General features: G+C 41.2%; 1 protein-coding gene across 2 annotated transcripts in view; it reads right to left on the reverse strand.

Annotated features, from left to right (window-relative positions):
- Positions 1–514: 514 nt before the first annotated feature.
- Positions 515–18,391, reverse strand: part of LOC138964931 (orphan steroid hormone receptor 2-like) — a 48,290-nt gene continuing 30,413 nt past the window's right edge. For both annotated transcript variants that reach the window (XM_070337013.1, XM_070337012.1), the window contains exon 12: positions 515–14,120. In XM_070337013.1, coding sequence (XP_070193114.1) covers positions 13,705–14,120 — 416 coding nt within the window. In that variant the 3' untranslated portion in view covers positions 515–13,704. The remainder of the gene's footprint in view (positions 14,121–18,391) is intronic.

Consider the following 18,391-nt stretch of genomic DNA (forward strand, 5'->3'; position numbering starts at 1 on the left):
CATCTTATTCCTTGTCGGTTCCTGATTCCAAAAACATATAGATATGATATGTTTGGATTAAAAACAAGCTCAGAAAGTTAAAAAGAATAGAGATACAGAAAAGTGTGCTATCCTGCTCAGCGCAACCACTACCGCACTATTCTGGATTGTCAATTTTACTGCCTTTGCCACGAGCGGTGAACTGACGATGCTACGAGAATACGGTCTTGCTGAAAAAATACAGTGCGTTCAGTTTCATTGATTTTGTGAGTTCGACAGCTTGACTAAATGTATTTTCGCGCCTTGTTAATGGTAAGGTGGATATTACATGGATTTAAAGGCAATTCACGTGTTGTTGGGTTCGGTGGAAGAAATTGTGTGTGTGTGTGTGTGTGTGTGTGTGTGTGTGTGTGTGTGTGTGTGTTAGAGAGAGAGAGAGAGAGAGAGAGAGAGAGATGCATAAATATTTCAGTGGGCTATTCATCTTCCTCTGTCTCCACACACACATGAGTAAACACAACAATACACATTTGAATCAAGTCAAGACACAATTTATTATCACAAAAAATAAAGGGGCGCACAAGAAAAATTCAATGTTGGGCTAAGAAAGCATGACTTCTTTTTTTCTGTGGAGAGGAACATTGCACATACAACACAAGAAAAACCACAGCACTAAAATGTTGTGAAACTGCAGCAGAGTACACACAACACCATACAATTTCCTGGGTTCATACCATCCTTTTTTTCCTGCTGTCAGTTTTATCAGCTGCAGTGACACTTCAAAATTAAAAGCAACTGTACAGTTTAATTTACATAAGCACAGGAATATGAAGGTCAATTATATTAGAATGCCATGCTTACATTGAAGTACATAAAATCACATCAGAAAAGTTATTTTTGAGACTAAAGCCGTCAGCTGACAGCAGTTGTGTTTAGTTCTTCATGCGCACATGGGCCAAATATCGTTTTCATGGTTTGTTTGTTTGTTTATTTGTTGCTTAACGTCCAGCCGACTACGCAGAGCCATATCAGGACGAGGAAGGGGGGGATGAAGGGGGCCACTTGTCAAGCGATTCCTGTTTACAAATGCACTAACCCATTACTTGTGTCCCAGCAGGCTTTAGTAAAACTAAATTAATACCTACTGGAAGATTACCAGTTTCCAGTATGTTAAAATAGGCTTAACCTATCTACTGCTGGACTTACATCAGAACACTAACAGATTAAACTATACATGAATCGCGAGACAAGCGGCAAGAGAAGAGATTTTTGGAAAAAATACAGGTGAATGAGCAAGAAGGCAGAAAAAAGAAAAGAATTCATGAAGAAAAAGAGAGCATGACAGGAAAGAGGAACCAAAAATCTACCTAACAGCAAACTAGAAAGCTCCTGCGGTTCCAAAAACAGGAGGGGCTTTTAATTTCATAACCGCAGTGCCCCACTGCGGGATCGTTTTCATGGACAGACTTTCACTCAGTAATGTATTCAGTAATAAAATAAAAAAAGAAAGACCGCTAACGTTCACAAATCCATAATAAAAAAAAAACAAGAAAGGTTAATTAATGGAAGGTTTAACTTTTGTCAATGTTTTATTTCAGCTTGAGAAGTATTTATTTTTGTGAATGTCTCCAAAATGAAATGTTCCAATAACTATCCTTTCCTGTTTTTATTTTTTTATTTTCAATCAGAAGCTTGAAAAATCAATTTCTATAAATATTGTTTCCTTAGCTGCGTTTTATAAACACTCTGCCGTTTTCGACATTACCACAATTATACATAATATTGTACAAATCCTTCTTCCAACACTGAATTTTTAACACTGTACCACTTTGGAAACTACGATAAATATATCAATAATTATTAGAGTGTTACTGCCCTCTTTTTTCCTTTTTTATGTTACACAAAACGCCTGTTTCTTTGAACACAAACCCGGCTGTCAAGACTACAATGAACATGTAGATGAGATAATCAGATGAAGTGTTTTTGTCAACCAAAATGAGTATATATGTATGTTTACCGTTATACAGCAAATTCCAGGTGCACTGAAACGTTCCAAGTTCCGTCCGAGCAATTTTTTTATCCATCTGTGTGTGGTTTTCAATATGGCACAATATAGAAGACTTGAATCCCACTCGCTCATCAAAATCTTTCTTTCTTTATTTGGTGTTTAACGTCGTTTTCAACCACGAAGGTTATATCGCGACGGGGGAAGGGGGAGATGGGATAGAGCCACTTGTCAATTGTTTCTTGTTCACAAAAGCACTAATCAAAAATTTGCTCCAGGGGCTTGCAACGTAGTACAATATATGACCTTACTGGGAGAATGCAAGTTTCCAGTACAAAGGACTTAACATTTCTTACATACTGCTTGACTAAAATCTTTACAAAAATTGACTATATTCTACACAAGAAACACTTAACAAGGGTAAAATGAGAAACAGAATCCGTTAGTCGCCTCTTACGACATGCTGTGGAGCATCGGGTAAATTCTTCCCCCTAACCCGCGGGGGAATCATCAAAATCACCATCTTCACTTTGCCACTCCTGTACTGAATAGGTGACCATTTTCTCCATAACTCTTTTCATTAATCAGAGTGTTAATTAGCACCAACACCTCTTCTTCAGTAGCTTTTACCAATTAAAAGAAAAAAATCAACTCTTCTTTTTTTCTGATGCTTTACACCTGCAGCAGAATAAAGTGAAATATCTGTTTCAAAGAACTTCCGCATTTAAATCTGATTTTCTCACACTTTCCATTCAAGGTGTCAGTAAAATTACTTCTGTTTTAGGATCTCTTCTCTTACAAGACCATGATTTGTTTTAGATTTGCAAAAGGTCCTAAGTTAAGGTTGCACAGTACCTATCATTGTATCAAACCAAGGACTACTATTAAAGGACGTGCACAGCGTGATTCCTGACTTCGCTAGCGAAGGCCAGTTTTCCTCGGGCTCCGCAGGCCCCTTGTTCTATTTTTAGCCGCAATTCGGCGTAGGAGTTTGGGAGAACTTTTTCAAATGTAATACAATGGTTTTTTTAACAACTATACACTTTAGTCACATCGAAGATTGTTGTAGATATCACACTGGGAGCATTTATGTATTAGATTCTTCCCTAGCGAACATTTTAAATTCTGTTGAGGTGGTGCAAAGTACGCACTATGTTGTTTGTCGCAAGGTTAGAACCGGACAAGAGTGCATTGGTCTACTATGCTGGCGGCGATTCTGAGTTGAAAATTCTTGTTTACCAAGTGTTTTGCTGTTTCTGTGCCTTCAAAATGCCTAATAAGTGTGGTGTAGTAGTAGTCCTTGTATCAAACCTATCTTCATTTCCTCAAACAGTACTCTTAACCCTAACCCTAAGCTTTTATATTGGTATGGTCATGTCCCATAGCATGTCAATTCCAACTTTATTTTATTGGTCATAGACTTCATATCAAACTATTGGTCATAGCAAAATAACCAGAAGAATTTTTTTTTACTCTCATTAATGTTTCTCTCCTAATATAACAAAGAACAGTATATTTAACATTTTCAACATGGGTCCATTTCTTTTTCTCTCTCTCATTTCTACAATCTTGCAAAAAGATCTTTCTGATTTTAGGAAGCACAGTCCAACCTGGCCTGGAAACCACCCAGGCATGGGAATTGAAAAAAGTAAAAAAGGCTGAAATTTTGTAAGTACTGTAATATCAAAATCGACGGCGCGATGCGCCTAGCCTTACTAGGGGTGTTTGGGGGCATGTACCCCCTGGAAAAAATGTCTCCAAAGAACCAAAATTGTGCAATTTGGTGTCATCTGAGCTCCAAGTTTGCCATTAAATTAAGTTTTCAGTACCATTTTTGCCTCCCCCGTTAAATTTTTGGGGGGACACTTTTGCTTTTTCGGCGGAACAAAAAAACAACTTGGCGGAAATTTGCCTTTCGGCGGACAATTCCCATGCCTGCCACCTCTCTATCGCCACTATCTGCCTATTTTTAGACCACCTCAGAGGATCCGACTAGGTTTTTTTCTGTGTATAATTCACTTTTTTTTTTTTATAACAACTGCCTGTCTCTAACAATTGCTTTTGTTTGGTGACTGGTCTTTTGGGTGGACATAAAAAGAAAGCGTTCGACTGTACGATGTACGTGCCTACAAATAACTGTGGTACATCAGATTAATGTTAACAAAACTCTCCATTACTGTAGCCTTGTATTCTGAGAGCTTGCTTCCCTTTGTTATTTGTTCTTTGGTGGAATAAAAAAAAGTCCTCTTCCTAAACTGATTTTCTCTTTCTTTATAGAAACGAATAAAGTGCTCAGGAAAAGCCAAGGAGGTTGCAAAGTGAGATTAAAACTTTAAACAAAAGTCAACAGATCTTTGAACTTGAAGACAAACAAAACGCATTTTGATCAATCTACTCCAGTCATAGATTTTAAATATGTCGTTAAGACTGTAAGGCCAAAAAAAAAAAATTGTCTGTTTAGGGTAACATGACCAAAAAAAGTAGGGTCGGTAGGTAGGTAGTTTTTTTTTTTGTTTTTTTTGTTTTGTTTTGTTTTTGGTGTGTAAATGCTATGTTGGCTGAACATTCACTTCTTATATTTGATGAATACATGTTTCAAAACTAACGTATAAATAAAACAGAGAGAAAGGGAGAGAAAGAAACGCCAAATGTCTCTTTTTAGCATTTTTACCTCTTTTTTTTTCTTTTTTTTTTGAAATCAAAAAAAAGTTTTTGGGTCGGCGCCAAATCGATAGGGTCGGTCGGGTTACCCTAAACAGACAATTTTTTTTTTTTGGCCTAATAATAATCATATATATTAATTTCACAATAAATCATATCTACACATGTACATCAAAGACACAAAGAAGAACATCAAACACAACTTTCTTTCAATTTCTCATGCATTGAACATACAATCACTCAAAATGAACACCAGAAACAGAACAGAAACAGAAATAGAACAGCCATAATGACAACAATAACCCAGAAAATAGAAGAAATAAAACGATAAATTGAGGAGAAATTTAACCGAGATCAGAATTTCAAGAAACAGACCAGCGTTATTGACAACAATAACACAGAATATCGAAAGGAAAAAGGATAAATCATGGCAAATTAAAACAGATATTAGAATTTGTTATCTTTAAACTCTAAGTACTTTATGCTTTCTAATAAAAACCCTTTTTACTCATCCTTTTTCAGTATAACCTAAATATCCTTGAAAAAAGAAATCTTCAACAACTTTCTTTGACAATTAAACCAAAACTGAGAAAATGGTCTCCAGGGGAGGCAATTATCTCGCAATATACACTGGTTGTTTCTCATGTCAGAGTATTGCTACTTTGTTTTTTGTTTGTTTGTTTGTTTGCTTAACGCCCAGCCAACCACGAAGGGCCATATCAGGGCGGTCTACTTTGTTTGTCGCAAAGCACATACCTTATACTTGTTGTGGTAGTCAAGGGGTTAAAAATCAGAGCAGTTAAAGCACAAAATTGTAAGTTTAGCATTACAGATGCAAGGTCTTTAACAAAATAAGATAATTTTCAATGTTTTACGCCCAAAACTAGGATTTAACTAAAAACATTTTACCAAGGTTGTCACAAAAGTTGTCAAATGTCAAGACAAAATTAATTCACACAATAACCTCTCAAATGGCTTACACTTGAAAAGGAAAAAGCTGCCCATAAATATACTTCAATCACTCATAATGCAACGCAATGATAGCAAAGATGTGCCTTTGACAGATTCAAAACCCTCCATTAATTTCTTGATACAATCACTGTTAAGTGTAATGAACAATTTTGTTCAGTGAATGAGTTACTCCATACATAAGATGATTGATTTACTCTGCAGAAGTTGAATGATTATCTATCAGAAGCTAAAAGAGTTACTTTACAGAAGACAGATTTAGACGTGCACATCTGCAAAACACAAAGCTGAACAATTTGACGTAGGCTAATTTCTTCTGACAGTGTTAAAATGACTGGATAATTATATTATGCTAATGACTTTATAGATCCCTGTCTAGGTAAGCAAAGTGAGCTCACTCTTCCTCTTACAAAAATATTCCAAAGAAAAAAGAATATCATAGTTCCCTGTATATGCAAGCCAAGTGTACTTACTCTCCCTCTTAGAAAAGCATTACAAGGAAAAAAAGAATATCATGTAATGTCATGCTGGCTTAGAAACTTCTCTGATATAAATGTCAAAGAAACACATGAAATATGAATCATAACGCCTCATAAGTACCTCAAACATCAAATGGGTGAAATGGGTGTAAGCCATAACAATTTTTTTTCAAAACTTTTGACTGAATGAAACGATGCTCACAACATCAAAACAAGATGAACACCAAACAAGCTCAACCATTGAATAGAACACAATTAAAACAAAGTATTTTGAAACAAACTCCAGTTGAATTTGATATCGAACTTTAACAGTGATGTTCTGTACAAGGTCAAACGATAGATTTACACAAATCAATCACGAACAGATATGACAGTACAGTGGATAAGTAAATGAATGTCATAGTACTGCAACGCAGGGCTGAGATTTCCAGGTTATATATATATTATTCATGTGCACCATGTATGTTCACAATAAAAAAATCAGGTGTGAGATTCATATCCACCGTTAACCACTTGTTATGACATTAAGGCCTCTCTTAAATTACATTCTGTTGCTAAACTTGTCATGATATTGAGAGGGAATGGGAATTAGTTGAACAGACTAAACGAGAGAGGAAGGGGCGAGAGAGAAAGAGAATCCTTATGACATTAAGGCCTCTTTACATTCTGTTGCTCCTCTTGTCATGATATTGAGAGGGAATGGGAAATAGTTGAACAGACTAAACGAGAGAGGAAGGGGCGAGAGAGAAAGAGAATCCTTATGAGAGAATCCTTATGACATTAAGGCCTCTTTACATTTTGTTGCTAAACTTGTCATGATATTGAGAGGGAATGGGAAAGAGTCAACAGGCTGAACAAGAGAGGAAAGGGGGCTCGGTAGCTCAGTTGGTAGAGCACTGGACTTGTGATCGGAAGGTCGCAGGTTCGAATTCGGGCCGGGACGGACACGGGTCAACTTTATGTGCAGACCCAGAGACGGAAGCCATGTCCCACCCCCGTGTCATCACAATGGCACGTAAAAGACCTTGGTCATTCTGCCATAAGTGCAGGTGGCTGAATACACCTAAACACGCAGACACCTGGGTAGCGCGACTCCGTTGCTGCTAGCTTTCCACTGGGAGGAAGCGACCCGAATTTCCCAGCAATGGGACAATAAAGTAATGAAAATGAAAAAATGAAAATGAAAAATACCAGAGAAAGACTCGGAGATAGTCCTTTCCATAGGCGCAGGACAAATTGTCAACACTGTGAGTCACGTACACATAAATAGTGGTGTAGCAGTAGAACACAATGCTTTTTCCTGTGCTTCTGGCCCTTTCCCGTGAGAGTATGCATCCGCATGATACAATAGTCCCCCCTGTTACCAGACCCTCAAAAGCCAGCATGGGTTTTGTGGGGGCAGGGGTCGGGGTTCAACTGAAGATAAACTTACAGTTTTATGAACAGTACCAGAGGTTCACGAAACAGGAGTTTCACTATAATCATAAAGGAAGAGAAAGTACGAGCAAACATTTGTGCAAGTCAGAAGCACACGGTAGTGTGTATGTGTGTCTGCATTAAAAAGTTCTCACAGAAGAATCAAGCGCATTCTAAGATAATGAGGCATGGTGGTGTAGGCTAACAACTCATCTAAAACAAACGATTTTTGTACAATGCTTTTTTTAAAAGGCTTTCGAGTGTAGGACACCACTGTACACACCATATACACATGTCAGCGTCAGCAAACAGCCAAACATAAGCAATAAATACACAAATATTCACAAACAGCTCAAAAAAGAAGTCATAGATATTCCATCTTGAAATGAACCATAACTCAATGAATGAAGATGATCAACAAGTTTCTATCTACACAAAATGAGCAGTCTATCACAATCAGGAAAACCTCCAGCGTTCTGTTGTGTGCTTTCATCAAAGAATTTGTTGTTAAAAGAGAAGAGAAGGGGGTACGGGTGGGGGCAGTATAGGTTCACATATTTATTTGTTTTTGTGACGACTGTGAAGCAAACCTCTCCATTCAGAAAAGAAAGAAAAAATCATCTGCCATTGATGCAATCATTGATACAGGCATGAACATTTAAACCATCCACATAACTGGTCTAATTCTTTAGGTTAAATGCAAACATACACTTATGTTTTTTTGTGTCAGCATTTCAAACAAATTAAAAATTTAACGTTATGCTTACAAAGTTACACTGCAATAACAAAATTTGCTTTCCCTGAAGATAAAACACATTAAAAACAAAATCAAACCCAAAAGATCATAAAATGCAAAGAAAGAGAAAGAGACAGAAATGTTAATTTAATCAGTAAATCACTCTTTTTCAGTAATACATGTACAAAACTACAAGCATTACTGAATGCTCTGGTGTATTACTATCTCAGTAGCTGTGCAATCCTGAGCTGCCGCCACCCCACAATTTGTAAAAGATGGTGCAAAATTGTGCAAACTGGGTTTCTTCTGGAATCTTCTCTGAAACTTAAAAAATGACGAAAATCCACAGAAAAATCCCATGCATGTCTGCTTTTTAAACCTTTTCTATTTATGCCCTTTTGAAAACCATCATGTCTACAACTTCTTCAAGCTGTAAGGTCATGTGTGTTAAAGGGTACATAAATGTTAAAACATGCTATTTGACCATCTCTGTTAGGGTGAATGCTTGGTAATCTTCAAGAAGTGGTCTATCAGGCAGTTCATCTGATTTAACAAATTACAGAGATCAAAAACATTGAAACAGTGAGAACAAATAATTCTGATGATATCAACTGAAGTGAACAAAAGAGAACTAATGTTTCCTTCAAATGAAAAGTTTCCATACATTCCAAGCAATTCTACAAATTTAGACAAAAATGCTGCTATAACTAGTCGCTGCTGCCGTTTGCCAGTGATTTAAGGTGAATTGAATCTGCACAGATCATAAAATTCTACTAGCTAACCCTGAAGAATAGTTTTCAGGAAACAATGATAATTGATATTAGATTTACAACAACCTGTACTACTCTCTTAATAGGAGAAAATGGATTCACTTCCAAGTGAAAGGTCCAAGTCTCTAACTCCATTCCTATTGTAACATTTTAACGTATTTTTGTTCCACAAAAAGTCTGGGGAGAATGATCACACCACATAAACACACATTTCAAAACCTCAGATATGTGTCGCAGTTACACAATACAACACCTAGTTCAACACAACAACAGAAAAACACAAGCAACACATCATGTCAAAGTCCATAATAAATAGTGAGCTGGAAATTCTACAAGCATACAAAAAAAGGCATGGCACATTCTTGGCTGGAAAACAGCCCCCAATATTGTCGTCGTCGAGCCACTCTCCTTGTTGTGTGACCAGAGCATTCAGTCGGTCCATCAGTCCATACGATAAACATTGCACTATCACTGTGTTCGGCAACCAATCAGAGTCCAGCGATTGCACAAAAGGAAGCAAAGCACGTGAACGGTGTGATCCTCACCCTCATCTCGCACGCAGCAGCACTTTCAGGAAGTTTTACTCGAAAAACTCGCATACTTGTGAGTTGTGTTATCTTCCAACATATTTCGCACAGTCCTCCATTATACTAGCAGTGTTGAAAGAGGCACTCACTCAGCACTGTGTGTGGATAAAAATGACACGTTGAACTGTTCTGTTGCAATCGTAAGTAACTCCGCTGTTGCGAGCCTTTTCTCCATAACACCCTGTTTTTATTTGAGAACCCTTTCAACAAGGAAATAGAAAGAAGGCTTAAAAAGTGAGCACATAAGGGTAAATGGGAAAAACAAAAAATTAAAGGAGCAACAAAAAAAAAGTGCAATTCCTCATCACACTCACAGTATAAACTCAACAAATTTTGCAATGTACCGTTAATGTCTTTGGTGTGGAAGTCCATAGTTCAACGTTCAACACTGTTGAGTTTCTCAGTTTCTTGAGATTTAAGCCCCCTTATTCAGACAACCAGCCGCCTCACTTTGTGAAAAGATTTCTTCTTACTGTACAACCCTCTGTATAATGCAAAGACCCTTCCTGTCACGTCTCACAGCATCCTCCAAACAGTCAACCCATACCAGTCAGTAGCACTCTCTCAGTACTTGCAAAGACATCACTAACACTCAATGGCACGCGGTGCAAATATAAGTAGTATTGAAGTGAATTCGTGCGGGGATTAAGGCTTTTAAATGGGGCACCATTCTAGTTGCAGATCTTGGCTATTTTGTCTTGCAAACAAACTGCAGCTTGCTGAAAAAAAACCCATATCTGGCTGTGCTACCACTAACACTACGCAACCACTTCTCAGAATTCATAAGAAGACAAGAGGCGAAGCCTTCAAGGCTCACGTAAGAAATCGACAAACAGTAACACAAACTCAATCACTCCGTCACACATACACACACACACACACACACACACACACACACACACAGTAAGCATAGGTGAAACTGTGCAAGAAAGCGAGACACTAGATCTGCCAACTAGTCTCGGCCCGCTCACAATAACAATGACCGAGACTTTCAGTAATTCCTTCGCGTGACGTCTAACCCTCTTACGTCATAATGTGACGTCTTCAAATGTTAAAGTTTCTATCACACACGTCAAACACTATTTTGACCGAGACGTAATCTTCTTTATCCATAGACTCGGAAATGTTAAAGTTTCTATCACACACACACACACGCACGCACGCACAGACAGACAAAAGTTAGCATCGCATAGGCTACACTTACGTGAGCCAAAAAACAAATCAAAACAAGCAGCATTTACCTAAACTGTCCAAGTATTAAACAGATGCAAACAGCCTTGGAAGTATGTGTTAAAAGTAACGACTACAAATTCAACATCTGTCTCGAAAACAGTACGTCACTGTCGGCTCATCTGCTGTTTCTCAAAAAGCGTGCACCATCAAGGCAACAAATTGCAATCGGACTGCCAAACGGATCGACTTTAAAAACGTTGACGCCTGTACAATCCAAGTTCACTCTTCAAAACTGTTCACATGGAATACATCTGATGAAATAAAAAAAAGAATGGGAACAGCTACCACAAATATGATATATTCACAGCTCTCCTTTGTAGAAGGCATGGTTTTTTTTACATTAAAGGTGATGAGAAAAATATCAAAAGAGATGCTGCAGAATGCTATTTTGTACAACTGTAAACCAAGATGTCGTCACAATTTTTGACCACTGTAACCAAGATATGGTCACAAGGGCTGGGGCAGTGATTACCACAAGAGGCTTGTGTGATGGGCCTAACCAACCACTTGTGCTGCATCATAATGCCAACAAAGACGTTAAGTTTACCACGGTTCAACAAAGAGGTGCGGCAAATTAAGCTGTCATGACATGAATTTGAGACCAATAAGGCTAAACCACCAAGAATCTGAAAAGATGTAAGGAGTCATGTCGGGGGGGGGGGGGGGGGGGGGTTACAGAAAGCAGATAATTCTTGGATATGCTGTGGTCATCGTCAAACCATGGGGTAGGGCAACAAAAGAGGTTTGAACACGAAGGAGAAGACATTGGATGATATAAAACCATTCTGAAAAGTGGCAGTTGGTCACTAACAGTACAGCTATAACACTTTTTTTTAATTTTTTTATCAGGATCCCAACACACTTCGGGGATTTAAAAAAAAAAATCACTTTCTTTGGCAAATTTGCCAAAATGGTCATACAAGTTTCGTCAATATTCTGAAGTTTTCAGCAGTCCTTGGCATCAAATTACCCTCCATTGCAAAAAAAAAAAAAAAAAAAAAAAAAGTCTGCCAAATCTGCATAAACAATGGTAGAGTTTTGGGCCATTTGAATAGGTTTTGAAAACTGCCAACATCAAACGGTATTCCTGCAGTTAAACAAGTGAAGGAGCTGAAACTGATAACAGGGCTATCGACACAAGGGCCAGCTGTGTGATATCCTCCAACTGAGAGGACTCTAGGCATGACCGTCAACTTGCAGCAGAAGACAGCTGTTGTCATGGTGATGGTTGAAATGCTGAATGATGTGGGCCTAACAATGTTGTACAGTTTTGGTCAGGATGAAAATTCGAGCACACAACTGCAGCGCGGATTTGTAGTTCCACGGTTGATATATCAGAGGCACCTTGCTAACATGAAATAGCAGAGATTTAATCGTCATTGTGTCGGAGTTGTACACCTCCTGCCATTTCATTTACATACTTTCTCATCCCAGAAATTCGAGCTGCTTCCTCCTCCTCCCAATGAAAAGTTAAACATTCGAGACAGCCAAGTACCACATGAAATGTGCTGGATGGGGTTGGTTTAATAAATGGGAGAGAGAAAATGTTGGCAGGTTTTCTTCATGAGATTAGCAACATAGAATCGACCGCAAAATCTTCGAGATGTGTGACTGCCTGTGGTGGGGACACACCGCAGTTCTAGCGAGTCTTAGACGATAGGCAGCCAGTGGGAAAACAAAAGCAACTCAGTTATCACCAAACAGTTACAGTGGAACCCCCCTTTTACAACCCCTTAATTTAAAGGTCCTTGTCTACATTTTTATACCGAAATCGCCATTTGACCATTAAAATTCAGAGTCTATTATCTACAAATATCAACAATACACCCCCTTTCGATCAGGAAATACGAAGCAAGTGTAGCCGCTTGAAAATTCATTGTAGTATTCCAGCGTAGTACTCATAGTAGGATATCCTTATTTGGAAAATGCCAAGCGCAAAACTCCTCTCAAATCCCGTGCATTTCGTGCGTTTAAAAAAAAAGCGTGGACAGAGCTCCAGTGTCAAACTGTTGCTGCACTTGTTTGGGCGTGGCTATAAGCATAGTGACATGAATTTGATTGGTCAGTATTTTTAGGCAAAGCACATGTTCTCAGCAAACAGAAAACAAAATAGTGGAAGCGTGAGTTACGCTACCCAAAAATAACATCTTTTTTTTTACATATATTTTTTTTTTTTCGATAACTTTTTTCCCCATGGTTCATTCATCATCTGACATAACTTTTTAGCGAAATCTAACCATAAGATTATTGAAAAAAAGCAAAAATGTAGACGACCACCTTTAAGTCGCACTCCCAAGTTTTCTCGGATTTTCTGGTCATAGCCTGTGTAAGTGTAACCCCATTTTAAGACTCCCTCCTTCCTAAGACCTCATTTTCTCAGAGGTTTGTAAAGGGACGTTCCACAGTACTCGAGTGATGTTAAGTGCTGGTTGGTTTCCCTGTTGAGAATAACCTCTGTAAAAACAAGAGGGGTTCCAAAGTACTCGAGTGACGTTCAGTGCTGGTTGGTTCCCCTGTTGAGAATAACCTCTGTAAAAACAAGAGGGGTTCCAAGGTACTCGAGTGAGGTTCAGTGCTGGTTGGTTCCCCTGTTGAGAATAACCTCTGTAAAAACAAGAGGGGTTCCAAGGTACACGAGTGACGTTCAGTGCTGGTTGGTTCCCCTGTTGAGAATAACCTCTGTAAAAACAACAGGGGTTCCAAGGTACTCGAGTGACGTTCAGTGCTGGTTGGTTCCCCCATTGAGAATAACCTCTGTAAAAACAACAGGGGTTCCAAGGTACTCGAGTGACGTTCAGTGCTGGTTGGTTCCCCCGTTGAGAATAACCTCTGTAAAAACAACAGGGGTTCCAAGGTACTCGAGAGACGTTCAGTGCTGGTTGGTTCCCCCATTGAGATTAGAGGCGGCCAGTTGGGACAGCACAGAAGAGTTGTGGTCAGGGGTGGTGGACGTGACAGGCACGGAGGTGGGGGTGGCCTGGGAGGGGGTGGAGATGGGGAGGGACTGGCCGGCCATGTGCAGGTTGTACTCTGCCGTCTCCATCCGCAGGATGTAGGGGATGATGTTGTCGATCTGAACGTTGCCGATGAGCCCCGCGAAGAACAGCTCCTCCATTGTGGTGGCGATGAAGGTCTTCAGCGGCATCAGCCTCAAGGTCAGGCGCGTGACGCGGTTGGCGGCCGCAGTGGCGTCGCCGGTGGTGCTGACCAGCATCTGAACAAACTCACGCTGCACGCGCTCCTGTAGGTGCTCCATCTGCCGCTTGCTGCTCAGGTTAGGGTTGTCTGCAACACAGTCAAGGTTAAAAGTTTATTCCATTTCTCGCAGTTTCCCGAAACTGCGTGATCTGTGAGATGCGCTGAATTATTACTCATCACAAGGGGCCCACTCAGACCATGGGGATGAGGAGTATGGTTAATATATACAGCAATTGCAAAATGTACAGACATAAAGTAATCATGAAATTGAACAGTTAAAATATAAGTTGCAATGATTCCCCCCCAAAAGCCACAAATTTGCTTACTACCCTGTCTCAGAGGTCACAATCCCCTACTTGCTCTCTAAGGCTGAGTAATTCAAGGACAGAAATTATAACACAGCCAGCGAGAGTACTGTTACTACCTGTCAAGGTGGGGGTAAAAACATTCTGCAGTTTTTCAGCATCAGTTTTTTTAATCATCTGTTTCTGTGATATGCATAAATCGGCCAGTCAGAAAAACTCACTACGTCAGAGTCCACAAGTGTTAGGAAACGCTACCGTTGCTGAGCTTTGGTTCAGTTTTGTGTGTTGCATGTAGTTGACTTATTTTTACTTTGTGGGAAAGTACCGATATTATATTTTGTAAACACAATATTTATGCTTGGACGAGAATGCAGGTGAACTTTCTAGTCCTGTCAAAACAAGTTGTTTACCATGCTGATTTAGTGTGAGTTCGTGGCGTTCGATCGGATTAAGGGCGTCGGCACCTTTTGATGTACGTCACAGAGAATGTCGCTAGTTTAGTCCATGCACGGCTCGTATAATGTAGTTGTTTCATGTTCGGTCTGGAATATTCTCGAGATTGAGTATTTACTATATATGCCAGCGCGATTTGAATGTTAAAAAAGCTTCTATTTGAGTTCTGCTAGATGTGCAGTTGTATGTATGTAATGCTAAATAAATCCTCGAACTCAATTTGACGAGTTGTTTTCTGCTGCTGCGAAGACGGGCGACGTAGAATAAAAGAACACAACTATACGACATTTGAGAACTTGTGGCAATCTCAAGTGTCGTGTAACAATTGGGGGCCAAGCCAAGGATCTACGTTTAACGCCAAGGGTTTTCCAGTAACAAAGACAGTCAAGACAGTCACAGGAGGTAGCCATCAATCGGGTGTATCCTGAGGGATCAGTATTGAGACTACGGAACCGTGGATTCGGTGTGACTGGTGAAGAGTTTGGTAATCGCCGCAGCTCGGTACGGTGAGCGACGCCGGAGTGTATCGGGATTACAGAGGTTAGCTGCCGTTTGGACGAGACGGACTTCGTCGCGGAGCTAGTGCATTAATACTACGAAATACGACTGAGGTACGTCGTGTACGTATCGTGAGCAGAGTGCGCCGTCACGTTAGACGAGGAGGGTGGCAGCCTGCGTCTACGAAGGTGAACAGCGACAAGAGAAGCATCGGAGGTGCAGTAGAGACTGTGTTCTTTTAGAAGACTACATTCGTCTACGTTCGTGGCTGTGAAAGAATACAGACGAACGCACCGGAAAAGACCAGAATGGCTGAGTTCTGGGCAAAAGGAGTTGAACTGGGACTGAAAGGCAAGCAGCTGACGGAGTTCGTCGAGTCCCAGACACGACTGCAAGCGCAGCGTGAGCGTGAAGAAAGACAAGCGCAGCGTGAGCGTGAAGAAAGACAAGCGCAGCGTGAGCGTGAAGAAAGACAAGCGCAGCGTGAAGAAAGACAAGCGCAGCGTGAAGATAAAGAAAGACAGGCGCAGCGTGAAGAAAGAGAAAGAGAAGCACAGCGTGAAGAAAGGCAAATTGAGCTGAAACGCTTAGAGCTCCAGATAGAAATGGAGACGAAACGCTTAGAGCTTCAGACAGAAATGGTGCGTGTTCAAAGTGAGCACGAGGCACCACGCCAAAGAGATAACCAGCAGCAAATGTTACACAGGGCACCGAAACTTCCAGCATTCGCTGACGGGAAGGACCAGATCGACTGCTACCTTGCAAGATTCGAGAGGTTCGCTGAGAGTGCTAGATGGCAGCGCGACGACTGGGCGATTCAACTCAGCGCACATTTGACTGGGGCAGCACTTGAGGTCTACACTAGACTCTCAAATGATGACGCCAGAGACTATGATGTACTGAAGGAAGCTCTGTTGCGTTGCTACAACTTCACTGAAAGGGGCTACCGTCAACGCTTCCGCGAATGCCAGCCATTGTCTGGAGAGACACCGAGCCAGTTTGTGGAGCGCCTGTCGTCATACCTGCAGAAGTGGGTGGAGTTATCAGGTGAAGAGCAGTCATACGAGAGTCTGCGGGACTTGATCGTGAAGGAGCAGTTCCTTAATGCCTGCCCGAAGGACCTGGCGACCCGCTTGGAAGAGCAAAAACTGCGGGGTTTGAAGGACATTACTGATGCTGCTGAGCGTTATCTCATTGCTCATGGAAGGACCCTGGGGACGTCAAAGTCATCGAAACCTTTCCAGAAGAGTGGGAACCAGGGAAACCAACCTGCCAAGGGACAAACTGAGTCCGCACCATCATCCAATGAAGGGCAGAACATAACGTGTTTCCATTGCAATGCCAAGGGCCACCGAGTCGCCAACTGTCCCCAAAAGAAAAATAACGGACATGTCAATGACAAAGCGCAAGAACATCGACGGAGATATTACGACAACAAGAGGCAAACGAGTGGCTCGAACCAACAAGTATGTGCGAGCAGCGTCATACTTCCAAGGGCTGCCGAGCAAGTGGCTACACCATCGGACGTGGAAGAATGTATATCTGATGGCCAGCTTCTACTCGCCAATGGCAGGTCAATCTCTGTCGTCGCCAGCGCAGCTGTGTCAGTGTCGAACATGCCCGTGTCGAAGGGATTTGTTGAGAAGCAGGAAGTGACTGTTCTCAGAGATTCGGGCTGCAATGGAGTCATTGTCAAAGAGGATCTGGTGCCAACAGAGAAATTCACTGGTGACTTCAAATGGACGCTCATGGCTGACAGCAAATGCGTGAAGGCACCAGTGGTAAAAATCCAGATCGATACTCCATACTTCACCGGTGAAGTTGAGGCCGTCTGCCTGAAGAATTGTTTGTTTGTTTGTTTATTTGTTGCTTAACTTCCAGCCGACTACGCAGAGCCATATCAGGACGAGGAAGGGGGGGATGAAGGGGGCCACTTGTCAAGTGATTCCTGTTTACAAATGCACTAACCCATTACTTGTGTCCCAGCAGGCTTTAGTAAAACTAAATTAATACCTACTGGAAGATTACCAGTTTCCAGTATGTTAAAATAGGCTTAACCTATCTACTGCTGGACTTATATCAGAACACTAACAGATTAAACTATACATGAATCGCGAGACAAGCGGCAAGAGAAGAGATTTTTGGAAAAAATACAGGTGAGTGAGCAAGAAGGCAGAAAAAAGAAAAGAATTCATGAAGAAAAAGAGAGCATGACAGGAAAGAGGAACCAAAAATCTACCTAACAGCAAACTAGAAAGCTCCTGCGGTTCCAAAAACAGGAGGGGCCTTTAATTTCATAACCGCAGTGCCCCACTGCGGGATGCCTGAAGAAGCCCTTGTACGATCTACTAATTGGGAACATTGGGGGTGCGAGACGTCCTGATGACCCTGATGTCGAATGGAGAATGGGCGCAGCTCAGCCTGCTGTTGAGGAGGAAGACCCACTGCCATTCGCGAATGAAGATATCAGCGAACTGTTACGAGATGACAGAGCAACTGTGCATCGCCGCGACCAGCCGCAGGTTGTAAGCGCTGTGACGACCAGAGCCCAGGCGAAGAAGGACAAAACAACTACGCCACTCAGGGTCACCAACAGTTCTGCAACTGCTGTCGTGGACAGGGATCAGCTGATTCAGCTACAGGAAGCTGATTCGACCTTAACAAAGTACAGGAGTCGTCCTGTCAAGGAGATGACTAAGGGCGAAGGCACTGTGCAATTTGAAGTGAAGGCCAAGATTCTGTACAGGGTGTTCCAGCACGCGAGAGTCAACGGTGGGAAGCCATTACGTCAAGTTCTGGTGCCTCAACCACTTAGGCGCCAGGTGATGGAGGTGGCCCACGACTCTATTATGGGAGGTCACCTGGGTATCAAGAAGACATCGGACAGAATCCAGGCTGCGTTTTACTGGCCAGGACTGCATGCAGATGTGACTCGATTCTGCCGATCGTGCGATATTTGCCAGAAAACCATACCTCGAGGAAGGGTCCCGAAAGTGCCGTTGCAGAAGATGCCTTTGATCGACCGACCTTTCAAGAGGGTGGCCATTGACCTCATCGGCGAGATAAAACCGCCAAGTGAAGCGGGTCATCGTTGGGTACTGA

This window comes from Littorina saxatilis, linkage group LG4, assembly GCF_037325665.1.
Source record: "Littorina saxatilis isolate snail1 linkage group LG4, US_GU_Lsax_2.0, whole genome shotgun sequence".
In the NCBI taxonomy this organism is placed as follows: domain Eukaryota; kingdom Metazoa; phylum Mollusca; class Gastropoda; order Littorinimorpha; family Littorinidae; genus Littorina; species Littorina saxatilis.